General features: G+C 52.4%; 1 protein-coding gene across 2 annotated transcripts in view; it reads left to right on the forward strand.

Moving 5' to 3' along the window:
• The first annotated feature begins 331 nt into the window (after positions 1-331).
• The window catches only part of RASSF4 (Ras association domain family member 4), a 38,194-nt gene continuing 26,236 nt past the window's right edge, over positions 332-12,289 (forward strand). For both annotated transcript variants that reach the window (XM_014788963.2, XM_087431888.1), the window contains exons 1-3: positions 332-418; positions 9,683-9,778; positions 11,752-11,827. In XM_014788963.2, coding sequence (XP_014644449.1) covers positions 9,717-9,778; positions 11,752-11,827 — 138 coding nt within the window. In that variant the 5' untranslated portion in view covers positions 332-418; positions 9,683-9,716. The remainder of the gene's footprint in view (positions 419-9,682; positions 9,779-11,751; positions 11,828-12,289) is intronic.

Below are 12,289 nucleotides of genomic sequence, written 5' to 3' on the forward strand. Positions count from 1 at the left end.
TTACCCCAGGGGCCCTGCCTCCGCCCGCACACCGGACCCTCCCAGCCGAGCCGGGGCTGCTGCCTCCGCGCGTCTCTGGGCGCCCTCGGGCCGGCCCGAGGGCACCCCGCAGGCCCGACGCCCCAAACTCCCCCGCTGCCCTTTGCGCACCGACCCTAACCCGTGTGCCCGGGGCGGGGCGGGGCGGGCTGGACGAGGTGGCGCCATTGGCCGGCGCGAAGCGAGGGGCGGGGAGGGGCGGGCCGGAGAGGGACAGACGGGGCGGCGCCATTGGCTGGCGCGGGCCGAGGGGCGGGGCGGGGCGGACCCCACGCGCTGAACACAGGAGGCGGTGGGCGGTAGGCGCTGCGGCCGCGGTTCTGGTGCCGGCGAGGACACAGCACCGGCAGAGGCTTCTGGACTGCGCGATGAGTGGACGGTGAGTGATGCACGGGCAGGAGAGTTTGGGGGCGTCCACGGAGCATCGATACCGCCGCCCCCAAGCCGGAGAGCGCCCCTAGCCATGGGCGCTGGAGCGCAGGCACTGGGTGCCCCTTGGCTGCCGCGCGCGGGGTCCCCTCCCCTTGCCAGCCTGGCGCATCCTGGGCCTTGGGCCCAATGGTGGGACGGTGGGCACTGCGCCAGGCACCTCCTCCAAGCGGAGAGCACTTTAGGGGCTAAAATCTGAGCACGACAGTTGAGCGCAGCCGCAGCTACACCTTTGACCCACCTTGTCTCTCATCTTAGCCAATATACTAGAAGCATTGATCTTAGAGTTGCCAGGTAGAGGCTGGAAGCGCCTCTGGCACAACTCTCAGAGTTCATAAGTGAAAACCAACGCCAAGATATTAGCAGAATGAGGGGCTTGCCTCACAATCGCTATTTATAGAGGATTTGCCTCCCTCCCAGACCTGTGCTAAGGGCTTTAGCGCAATATGCCACCTACTTCTCACAACCCTGATACTTTCATTATCCTCATTGTCAAATGAGAAAACTGAGGCTTTAAGAATTATGGAATCGTTGGGTTTACCCAGATGAGTCGGTGGTGGAGTCAGGATTTGAACCCTGGGCTGATTGTACCAGGTCTCATTCATTTCACCGGCTGACTTCAGAGCTCACCCTGCTCTCCCCCACTCTCCTGACTCAGTCCTGCACTTCCCACTCTGGAGAGATGCCTTAGTGTTTTTATTAATCTGGCACAGCCCTGTGGGAGGGAGGGCCTCCTCTCACACCAGGATCAGTGCCAGGCCAGTGCCAGTGCTTTCTTAAAACACTGTAATGAGAGCTTTAGTAACCCACTTCACAAACGAATTAAATAAGATCACAGCCAATGAGGGCTGGGATTCTGGAATTTGAACCCAAGCAGGTGACTCCAAAAGCCATGCACTGGCACTGGCAGAAGAGACCCTCGCTGGCTTCTCTGTAGTTTAACTGCCCACGGCACCATCAGGATTGATTGCCAGAAGCCATGATTAAAACAAACAAAAAAACTGTAAGCGAATTCGTAGAACTAACAGGTACATGCAGATCTGCCTGCCTCTTCCTCCCCTGTGTAATTCCTGGCCTGCCACCACCAGGGCTGGAGGTGCTGGGGAGAGGGAGGGAGGAAGGACGGGCTGGGGGAGGGAGAGGAGAGGAAGGGGAAGAAGAGAAGGGGAAGGGGGAGGAATTCATTGAACTTAGATCGAAAACTGCTGGCTGGAAGTTGCAGTGGGGTGTGTTTCAGTGCTTTGTCGGTGTCTGTTAGCTCTATTTTCATTAGTTCTTGTCATAATTCTGTGTGTAGTGCTGGTGGTTCAAGACTTGACAGTGAAGTGAGGTTGAAGCCACAGATTCAAGTGTCAGTGTGAAAGCCCGGATGTGGGGTTGTGTTTCCACCACGAGGCTCCAGTGGGTGGCCTGGAGGTTGAGAACAGAGTGAAGGTCCAGGGTCCCCCTGGGTCAGAGTCAGCTGGACAATGACACATAACAAAGAACACGAGCAGAACTTTGACATGTCGCAGTTCAGATCCTGTGAATGCAGAGCCTCAAATGGGGACTATGAGCTCTACCAGAAGGCTCTCTGGACTAGGCCTCTGGGGACCTCGGTCCTGGTTTTGAGAGTAGACTCAGTAACATGTCCTTGCTCACAGTTGCTCCTGCTGGGAGGACTGTCATTCTCTTTCAGTCCCACATTCCCATCTCCGGAGCCCCACTGTCTCTCCGGAGCCCCTCCCTCCCATTATGACCTATAACTGGAGCTTCTGTTTATTATGGGTGAGCCCCGTATGAGGCTCATCTTACGTGCCTGCTCATTCACCTTCACAGCAGTCAGTAATTCAATTAATGAGGAACCTGAGGTTCAGAGGGCGAAAGGGACTTGCCTAAGGTCACACACCTAAAGAATCACAGAGCAGGGCTTTGACCCAGATCCTTGCAAAGGCTGGGTGGTTATCCTGTCACAGAGAATATTTTGGAATTGTTTTAAAGTAAATTAAAATCAAATAGGAAGTAGCTGCACTTTCCAAAACTTCTGCAGTGTTTTCACTCTTGTTAAAGGGGAACTTGCAGTTACTCAGTCTCCTTTTCTGGCTCTCTGACCTCCTTCCCCAGGATACACTGCTGGGGGAGAGATGTGGAACCCCCTCTCCTTGCCCTGCCTGACCTTGGGGATTGGGGGCGGGGGTGTCCTAGATCTCCATGGCCCCAGAGCTGCGAAGAGCCCTGAAGACACTCTAGACCTGCTGCCAGTCCAATCCTGGCTAAACTGAGGCCCGAGAGATGGCACAACGTGCTGAAGCCACTTGCTAAGTTGATACACCTGCGAAACTCGCAGCCAGACTTCTCTGTCTACGGTGCTCCTTTGCATTTCTGTTGCTGTGACACCTTTCAGCAGAAGTTCTTAACCTGGGATCTGGGGATCGCCGGGCACATAGACAGGGCCTTCCTGACCCCCCTGCAGTGGTATGCAAATTCAGTCAGTGTGCTTATATGCACTCACACATACTCACGTACACACATGCATTTTCCAGGGAGAGTGTGTTAAGCTTTCAGGAGACTCCAAAGGACTCCATGACCCACAAGATTCTGAGCCACACCCTGTCTCACAGGAAACCACCCCCAGCAGCTGCATGTGGCACACAGGCCTGGCAGTGGATAGCACAGGTGAGGGGGAGCCGTAGAGAATACCCAGGGCAGCCTTGCAGCGGCTGGCCCCAAGCACTCGGAGGGCCTGTCCCCTGAGCTGCACCCCTGGCCCCAGGCAATCAGGATATTGGCCAGTGGTCATTCTGAGAACCTGCTTGGCCCAAAAAGCATGGCTGGGAAGATTCCTGTTTCCATAGATCCCCTTTTCCATAGGCAAGAGAAGTGCCTGGTTTGGGAAGGAGGGTCCCACAGGGCCAGGGAGTGTGCGTGTAAGGGGGAGCAGCAGGATTGGAAATAGCTTTCTGACCCCAGGTTGCTGTGCTTTGAAAGCGAGATCAGAAACCAGAAATATGGCCGCAGGGGGCTGGGTAAGGCACCGCCTCTCGGCTGGCGCTGTCAGGAAGCTGTTAGGAAGGCCCGTCTGCATGGGTGCACAGGGCCAGGCTCTTCAGAGGAAGGGCAGCGGTGTTGGGGAGGCCTGGGTGCCGGAATGGGCTCAGAGAGACCTGGTGGGAGCCCAGGACCACGGGGATGGGGAGGATTCAGTAAAGGCGAGCTGGGATCTGTAGAGTTGGCCCAGGGGAAGGCAGTGAGTGGAGGTGGCTGGTAGCTCTGTGGCCGCCTCTCCTGCTCTCCCTCGGCCACCACCATCACCTCCATCTGGACTGTGCACAGTGTTCTCCCAGGGCTTCCTAGCCATCAGTGTTGGGGCAGGGAAAGGTGTGGCCGAGCCAGAGCAGGGTGATGGTGGCAGAGGGAGGAGGGGTGAGCGCAGCAGGGTGGAAGGGGGCGGGAGCTGCAGCTACTGAGTTGTTGCTGCCATCCACGTCCCAGCAGCTGGCTTTCTCAGTAAGAATATGCTGCTGAGGAGCGGCCTGTGTCCAGCCAGACCCCCTCTCAGAGGCAGCTGGTACCAGCAGGCACCACAGCTTCTTCCCTGGCCAAGCTCCTGCCATTTGCTGGCTGACAGGTGCCAGGGTGGCCCGTGTAAAGATTCATTGTGTTCAGCGCCATCCTGCTGTCCCTGGCTGGCATTTGAAAGTTGGAGCCATGGGCTGCAGAGCAGGGGACTTAGGCTTCCCAGGAATGCGTTGCAGTGTCACTAGCACCTGCCCTCTCCCTGGGAACCTCCTCCCTCCTTCTGGCCAGAATGGACTGGGCCGAGAGGCTCCCAGCTGTGCCCCACACCCTCTGTCCACCTTTCTTTGGCTTTTTGTGTCACTTTCTTTACATATTTGATTTTAATCATGCCTGAGTAAGAAAATAAGAATCATGATTTTATGAAATGTCCAAACAGAGGTTACCAAGCTCTCAGATTTCACAGACATCCTCAGAACATTGTAGTTAGGACCCTGATGTGTTTTCCATTTTGCCAAGTGAGGACGATGACGACCATCTCTTTTTGCCGTCATTTTATGAAAGAGATGGCATTGTAAGACTAAAAAGCAGGCAGCACATAGTCGTGAAATAAAAGACTTTCCACTGCACTCAGTGTGGCTTCGTGAAAACTCCTCCATTAGCTTCCTTTTCTCTCTCTGTCATTGGTCTGTGTGGTGCCCTGGGGAGGCACGGTGCTGCGTTCCTCTGTGATGACCAACTCCAGGACCACAAAGGAGGAGGACTGACCAAGCCTGGCAGTTGTCAAGGCTTCACTGTCCTTTGTCCCAAATCAAAGTCCAGGGACAATGGCGAGGGCAGGCTGTGGTGCCCTCAGCAGCCCCTCCGCACGGCTGGTAGAGCAACCGCTGAAGTGGAAAGCGAAAACAATCACTGCCTGTTCACTGGGGACAGGTAACCATGGCTGGCACGCCGCCCTGGGGCCTCTCCTCTGGGGACAGGGAGCCCTGTCTGCAGCCAAGGCCTCTGGGTGGGGACAGGGCCCCATCTGGCTGAAGAGGCAAGCATGGAGGCCTGAGCTGTGTGCTCTGGGGGCTGGTGGAGAGGAGCAGGCCAGGACGCAGAAGGCGGGACTCCTTCAGCACTGGGCTGGGCCTGCCCAGCTGCATCTGTCACTCTGTGGTTTCAGACTGTGCCTGGGTGGCAGGCTGGCCCCAGCTCATCCTCTCCTCTCCCCCACTCCTGCTTCAGTCAAAGCAGCCTCACCTTAATCTGTTTGTGTATGGGGCTTCTGCCTAGGGTTTTATTTAAAGATAAGATTGTGCTTTTTATAACAGGTTGAGAAACACTCCATTAGAGAGTCTCTAAGGCCTGCCCAGTACACAAGGAGAGTGAGTGTTTAAGAAGCAGTTTCAGGAACATGTTCCAAATGGAGAGAAATCTCCATTTGGTTTCTTGGCGGGGAGGGGGGCTGGGGAGCAGGGGCGGGCAGTGGGGGAGTGCTCTCTCTCTCTCTCTCTCTCTCTCTCCCTCGAAGCTCTCTCATTCAAGTTATCTCCAGGATGCCTCTTAGGTACACATGCAGCTCACTTTAGAACTCAACAAGACACTGGGAGTATCAAAATGAGGGAAAATCATCTTAACCATCAGTCTGGTTAAGGAGACCCAAATGCACAGTGTTCACATTTGGAGTGAGATTTTGTGAGTGACCCCAGAGCTCAGGTCTGGAGCTCAGGGAGATGGAGATGTTGCCTAATTAGGGTGGAGGGATGGGACATGTAAGAACCAGAGAGACTACGTGACTTGCTTAGGGCCACACAGACAACGGATGTCAGAGGACACAGAAATATGTCGTTCTCTCAAAGGAGAGACTGTTTTTCTGTGGGGCCAAGGTCACTACCCCATAAGGCTCAGACCCTGCCCAGTAAGTTGGAAGAGCCTCCCTCTGCTGAAGTGGACTCTACATTGCTTCACCCCGCTTTCCCCACTTACCCCCTGCCCTCACCTGGGATGGTGTACCCCATTCTCTGTCTGTGCCAAGCTAAGCTGTTTACCCTACGAGCTGCCTTTACCTTCTTCCCTTCACTTTGCCATCTGCAATCCAGGACCCTCCTTCCCTTTCCTCCTGATTCCCTCTTCTGAGCAGCCTCCCCCAGCTGATGCCATCTAACTCCAACCAGCTACGCTCACCGTGTTGGTGAGGGCAGGTTCTTGTGGGCAAAGCACTCCAGAAGGCCAGTGTAGAGAGGATCTCGTGTGTTACTCAGCCCAGTGCTTTGCAAATAGTATTATCTGGAGCCCCAGGCAGAGCCCTGGATGGGGCTCCCCGCCGCCCACCTCACTGTCAACCAAAGCAGCCCCCGTTAATCTGATTTGCATAAATATTCCACTTGAACTAAGAATTCTACAGTTGAGAAAATTTCTAACTCATTGGAGATGAATATTCTTGTTGTACAGATGGGAAAATTAAGGCTCAGAGGAAAAGGCAAGCGACTAAAGCCACATGGGTCTGCAGCAGCCCCAACCTCTTTAGGAAACATCTTCTATTAATAACTAATCCCTGCTTGACTTACGGAGAATTCCACTTAGAAGTGTTTCTATTACATAGAGCAAAATGGGCATATTCCCTGCATACTGTAGGAGGATGAAAGTATTGTAGACTGAGTCCTGATGTGACTCGGAAATCACAAACTGGAGCCCCACTAAGGGCGTCTGTCTTGCAAGTACATTTTGTCTGGCTACATTTTATTTTTAACTATATACATTCATTTTAATTGAATTATTTACTGCATTTGTCAGGATAGTCTAGGTTATGCTGCAGTAATAAATCTCTGAAACACCAGAGGCTTATCACAGCAGAGGTTTATTTCTCTTTCTCACCCATATCCGTTGTGGGTTGGCAGAGGGCTCTGGTCCACAGAGGCACTCGAGGACCAAGGCTGGCCATAGAGAAGCTGCACCAATTGGAACATGTGGCTTTCTGGGTCACCACAGCAGAGGACAGGAATGCTGCAGGGTCATGCACTGGCTCAGTGCACTGGCCGGAGAGTGGCACACAACAGTTCTGTTTGCAGAGTTAGTCATGTGGCCCCACAGCTGCAGGGGGCTGGAATGTGAGCAATCACATGGTCATTCCAGGGGTGGTAAATATCTCTGCCACATCACCCTGCTTTAAACAGTGAAATATAGTGCAAAAAATCTAGATCTCTAGTTTCTCATGAACCACCAGAAAAGCTGCCCCTCTAGAGGAGGAATGTGTCCCCCAATTCCCAATGGACTCCACTGACCAGTGTCCCTCAACCGAGTCATCTCTCTGGCCCCTGGAGACTTGTATATGATTTGTTCCAGCTGTATATGCACAACTCTGGGAAAGTTGACTTTGGGAGACCCTGAGAAGTTTCCTGTATACTTATAATACTGTCATAATGCTCTTGTAATGCTCGATGCTGGAAACAAGAGGCAGAAAGGCAACATCCCTGCCCCATCACACTCCTTTTCTCCTGGGGGAATCAAACCAAGAGGCAGGCCTGCTATGCCCAGCACAGTGAGGAGCCAGGGGCAGGTGCTGGGCAGAGAGGAGTTGCTGCTGACACTGGAGGAGGGGGCTACTCTGCTAGGGTTTCCTGGTGGGGCCAACGTGAGAGTGTAGGCCGAGGAGGAGGCTGTGTTCTGAGCAGAGAACAGCGCCATCAAAGCTCAAAGTGAGGAAAAAGCACAGGGCCCTTTAGGGGAGCTCTGAGCGGCTCAGGAAGGCTGGCACTGAGAGGAGGAAGTGAGGAGTAGCGGAAGAGAAGTTGGGTATAGAGGAAGGCGAGAGAAAAACCACCTCCTGTTATTTCTGGGTAAATCCAGCTCTTCCTATAACGTGCTTGCTTAAAGCAAGACATAGTTGGGCCACAGACCCACAGAGACCCACACGCACAGCCTTACCCTGGGCTGAAGCCAGTTTCCACATCAGGAGTGTTTGAGGCACTACCCAGAGGGAGCCTGGCAGGTCACTTTTTCCACAAGAGAGCTGAATTGCTGAGGAACTGAAACCCTATTTTGAGACAGGCTGAGCAGAGTGCACCCGGAGGTCCCCAGCTCCAGCCCCCATGGTGCTCTGCCCTGTGCCCTGTGGACGAGGGTCTTGCTGCTGGCCACAGCTGCCCCACAAGGTGGCCTGCCCTCTCTCCAGGCCATGGCTTGCTTTACTCTAGACCAAGGCAGAGGGGAGGTGTTTACAGGATGGTTCTGAGGTCACTGGGAAGCCCACCTCCCTCAAATCATCCTCTTCTCCATGTTTCCCCTGCCTCCGGAATCAAATGCTCATCCAGGACTGACGCTAACACAGAAGGCAGGCTTGTCTTGTCTGTGTGTGGTATCAAACAGGAAGGAGAGAGCATGCTGGACTAGTCAGAGTCAGTGCCACGGGGACGCAGTGCTCCGTCCGCTCCGAGGACATTAATACTACAGCAGTTGGACCTGACCTTGAGCCCCACAGTGACACTTGCACGCACACAGGCTGGGAAGATGTGACTGAGCCAGCTTTGTGTGAACAGGTGTTGGGGTTTTGTGAAGGAGCCGACCTCTGTGGTGTGAAGGGCAGGCTGTGTGCCCTGTCTGTGCCACTTCCCGGTGTAACATAACCCCTCAGATTCCTAGCTGCAACTTGCGAGAAGGGAGGTAGAGGCATGGGTCAAGACGAGTGTGTGTGTGTGAAGCTGCGGCTCACTGCCCGACACATGGGGGAATTTGATAAGAGAAAGTCCTTGGCCAGGATAATGTGGAGAGAGAGAAGTAGGAATCTGTGCAGAGGATGCCAACAAGACAGAGAAAGTTCTGGTGGATTTATCCTCTGTGAAAGAAACTCCGGGAGGGTTTGAGAAGCTCCACAAACCTCTCCAGGTTGTGAATGGGAAGAGATGTAAACAGATGGGTGAATCTGCCAACACTCCTGGAGGGTAGAGATGGTCCCATTGTATAGATTAGAAAAGGAAGGCTCCGGGGGTTTAAGTCCCTGTCCAAGATCAATATAGAGAAGGGGTTAACAGACCAGAATCTGGGGTCTAAATGCCTGTGTTCAGTGACTTTACCACTTATTCGCTGGGAATCTTGGGCCAAGTCCTTAACTTCTGTCCCTGTTTTCTCATTCATAAAACGGGAATAGAATGGTACTTCTCTCATAATGTTGTTGAGAGTAAATATGATAATTCATAGAAAATGCTCAACACAGTGTCCAGCATGTAGTGAGCACCGTACCGAGGAACCCATCACTAGAGAGCTGGCCCAGGTGTGCTGACTCCAAAGGCAGCGATGGGGCCACCACTGGGCTCGGTGGGAATGGAGGAGAAAGGCCCGGGGTGATTTGGAGGAGCAATTGAGGCAGAAACCGTCATCCAGGGTGTCCTGGCCCATGGAAGGGAGCAAGTGGTCTGAAACATTTCGGAGATTGATCCGGATTCCTGGGGATTATGGAGAGTTTTGGGGCAGGGGGCTGATAGGGCCTGGCTCAGCAGTTCTGACCTTGCCCTGCCAGGGGAGCTTGGCTGACATGTGTGAGTGTCGAGCCCCTTAAGTCCTCTGGGCCTAACCCTTCAGCCTCAGAGGGCCCTGTGCCGAGGAGTGGGGCGGGGGGAGTGGGAGGGTGGAGAGGCGGGGGTGAGACCATGGCCCTGGCTTCTGCACCAGGACTCTGGGTGCTGCATTGGCCGGTGCTCCTCCAGACTCCCCTGTCTGTGCATCCTTCCTTGTCTTCCAGCGGGTAACTTCGAGTCTGCAGACAAGAGGAGAAGATGAAGGAAGATTGTCCACCCAGTTCTCACGTGCCCATCAGCGACAGCAAGTCCATTCTGAAGTAAGCCTTCGTGTGCAGGGAGGGACCTTCATACCTGCCCTCTTGTGGTGGCGACTCCCCGGCCTTAGGCAGCCTTTGGGTGGAGGGATTCTGGGCACTTTTCATAGATAGGACAGTGTGCCTGCCCCAGGGACAGGGAGGGGACACTTCTTTTTGAAGGCTGTCTCTTTGGAGATCCAAGATCTCTTTGGGGTGTGGGTTTGACCCCCGCCTCCTCAGACCTACCAAAGCAGGAAAGTGTGACAATGCCCTCTGGGACTCTGCAGAGATGGCATTTAATTTATTTAAAAGCTACAGCAATCCACACTCTTGTTATATTAAAGTTTAGGAAAAAAACCCTTAAAACTGGTTTTGAGTGTATTTTATTGACAATCATTTTTGATTTTGCTTATTTTTTAATTTTCTGTCTTATCATAAAAAATATTTGGGATACTTTTTGAAATTTGTTTCTGAACTAAAGCACTAAAGAAAAATATAGTTTTTATTTTATCTTGCTTTTTGAGTCCTAATATTTTCTAAATTTGGGCAGCTCCTATCTGCCACCCGGAAGAGAAGTCAGCCTCCTGAAATGGACTAGTATTTGCTGAGGACCTGCCCCCTGGGGTTCTCCTACTAGAGACCCTGAGAAAACAGACAGCATTCCCTCTTATCATTTCACAATCTGCCCACACCATCATTTTCCTTATTTAAATTTCATAAGAAGAAGAATGTAACAATATTTTAAAAAGTCATAATAATAAGCATAACATGATTAATTTCATGTACCTGTCGCCTGATAATTTCCTGGTCAGCATTAACACACTTGTAAGCACAGTGAATGTGCGACATTGAATCCTCCATTGTTGAGGCCATGAAGTTATAAATGGCTTCACCCGTCGGTGACCATCATCCCCACGTCACGCACAGGTGACACCAGAGCACCAGAGGAGTTTTGCTCTTCCAGAGTTTGGGTCACTCGAGTGTGGGAGAAGGCGCTGCCTGAAGAGGTTCTAGAGCAACGCTGTCCAGTAGGGGAGCCACCAGCCACGTGTGGCTGCTGAGCCCATGACCAGTGGCTGGAAAGGTGTGGTTAATATAAAAGAGGCTGCAGGGAGCAACTGCTGCTTACAAAACAAAATAATGAACAAGACCTCGATAATTTTTATATTGGTTACATGTTGACATAATATTTTAGATATATTGGGTTCAATAAAATGTGCTATTAAAACTAAATTCACCTATTTCGTTTCATTTGTAATGTAGCTATTAGAAGATTTAAAATTACATGTGTGGCTTGCATTTCACATCTATTGGACTGCACTGCCCTGCGGAGCCCATCTTGGGTCCAGGGAGCTGTTCTCGTCTTCTCTCTGCCACACACCAGCCAAGCCACAAGTGTGGCTTTCCCTTTATTCTGGCGAGAAAGTCTTTGGGCGGTGGCCTCCTGAGGGCCTTCAGGATCTTATCCTCATGGCTGTCACCTTCGTCCCTTAGTCATACCTCTAGAAAGTCAGGATGGGGAAGAGGCAGACACCTCTCATCATATCCCCACAGCAGACACACCAGGCCCTTGTGGGAAACTATATGGGGAAAAAGCAAGAGTCTTTAAAAAGCCAGTAATCCAAGCCCAGAGGATTTATTCTGAGGAAGTGACTCAGAAGTAAAGTACAGGGAGATTGTCAGGCACTCTTATCTGTAATAGTGAAAGTGTGCAAACACTGTAGATGTGCAATGATGTGGCCCATCTCTGAGTTTCACTTCCTTCCCAGCCCCACCCCTACGCCTCCCAGGAGGGCTGATATGTGAAATCCTCTAGAAGACTAAAGGGCATGTGTCTGATGACAGTCTAGTCTCTTGACTGACTATGTGTGGCTGGCAAGAGGTGAACTATTATGCCCATTTTACAAGTGAGGAGACTGAGGCCAGTGAAGCCAAACACCTTGTCCAAGGACAGGCCATACTCCAAGAGTATGTGTGTGTTTTTATCTTTTCAGGTCGGAGCTCTTAAGTCTGCTGAAAACGTACAACTGCTACCATGAGGGCAGAAGCTTTCAGCTGAGACACCGAGAGGTAAGGGCTGTATCTTTTCTTTATTCATAGGGTCCCCATTTATCCTGGTTTGCTGAGGACAGCCCTGGTTTACACCTATTCTTCTAGGGTCATTATTAAGACCATCCTTTTCACTCTCAGAAGTGTCCCAGTTTGGATAATGAATTATAAGGTCACCCATCCTCTGAGTTGGGGACCAGGTTCCCAGCTGCCATGATCTCTCCTTTGAGGTCCTGAGAGGGGTGGTGAGGGTTGGAGCATCCCTGTGCAAGTCCAGAGCAGGTGGAAATTACCTGTGGGCCTTCTCCTCCCACCTGGGACTTTTGCCTAGGTGAACCACCAGGACATTGGAGTTGGAAATCTTTGCGACCGCACAGTCCGGTCCTTCCTCTGCCCAACACACAGCACAAATAAGGAACTCATTGCAGGGCCCTGGCTTCCCAATTTCACAGGGCAGTTGAGGAGTGAAAGCACCCTCTGTGG

This window comes from Ceratotherium simum, chromosome 6 (genome assembly GCF_057802395.1).
Source record: "Ceratotherium simum simum isolate JZ-2026a chromosome 6, ASM5780239v1, whole genome shotgun sequence".
NCBI lineage: Eukaryota > Metazoa > Chordata > Mammalia > Perissodactyla > Rhinocerotidae > Ceratotherium > Ceratotherium simum.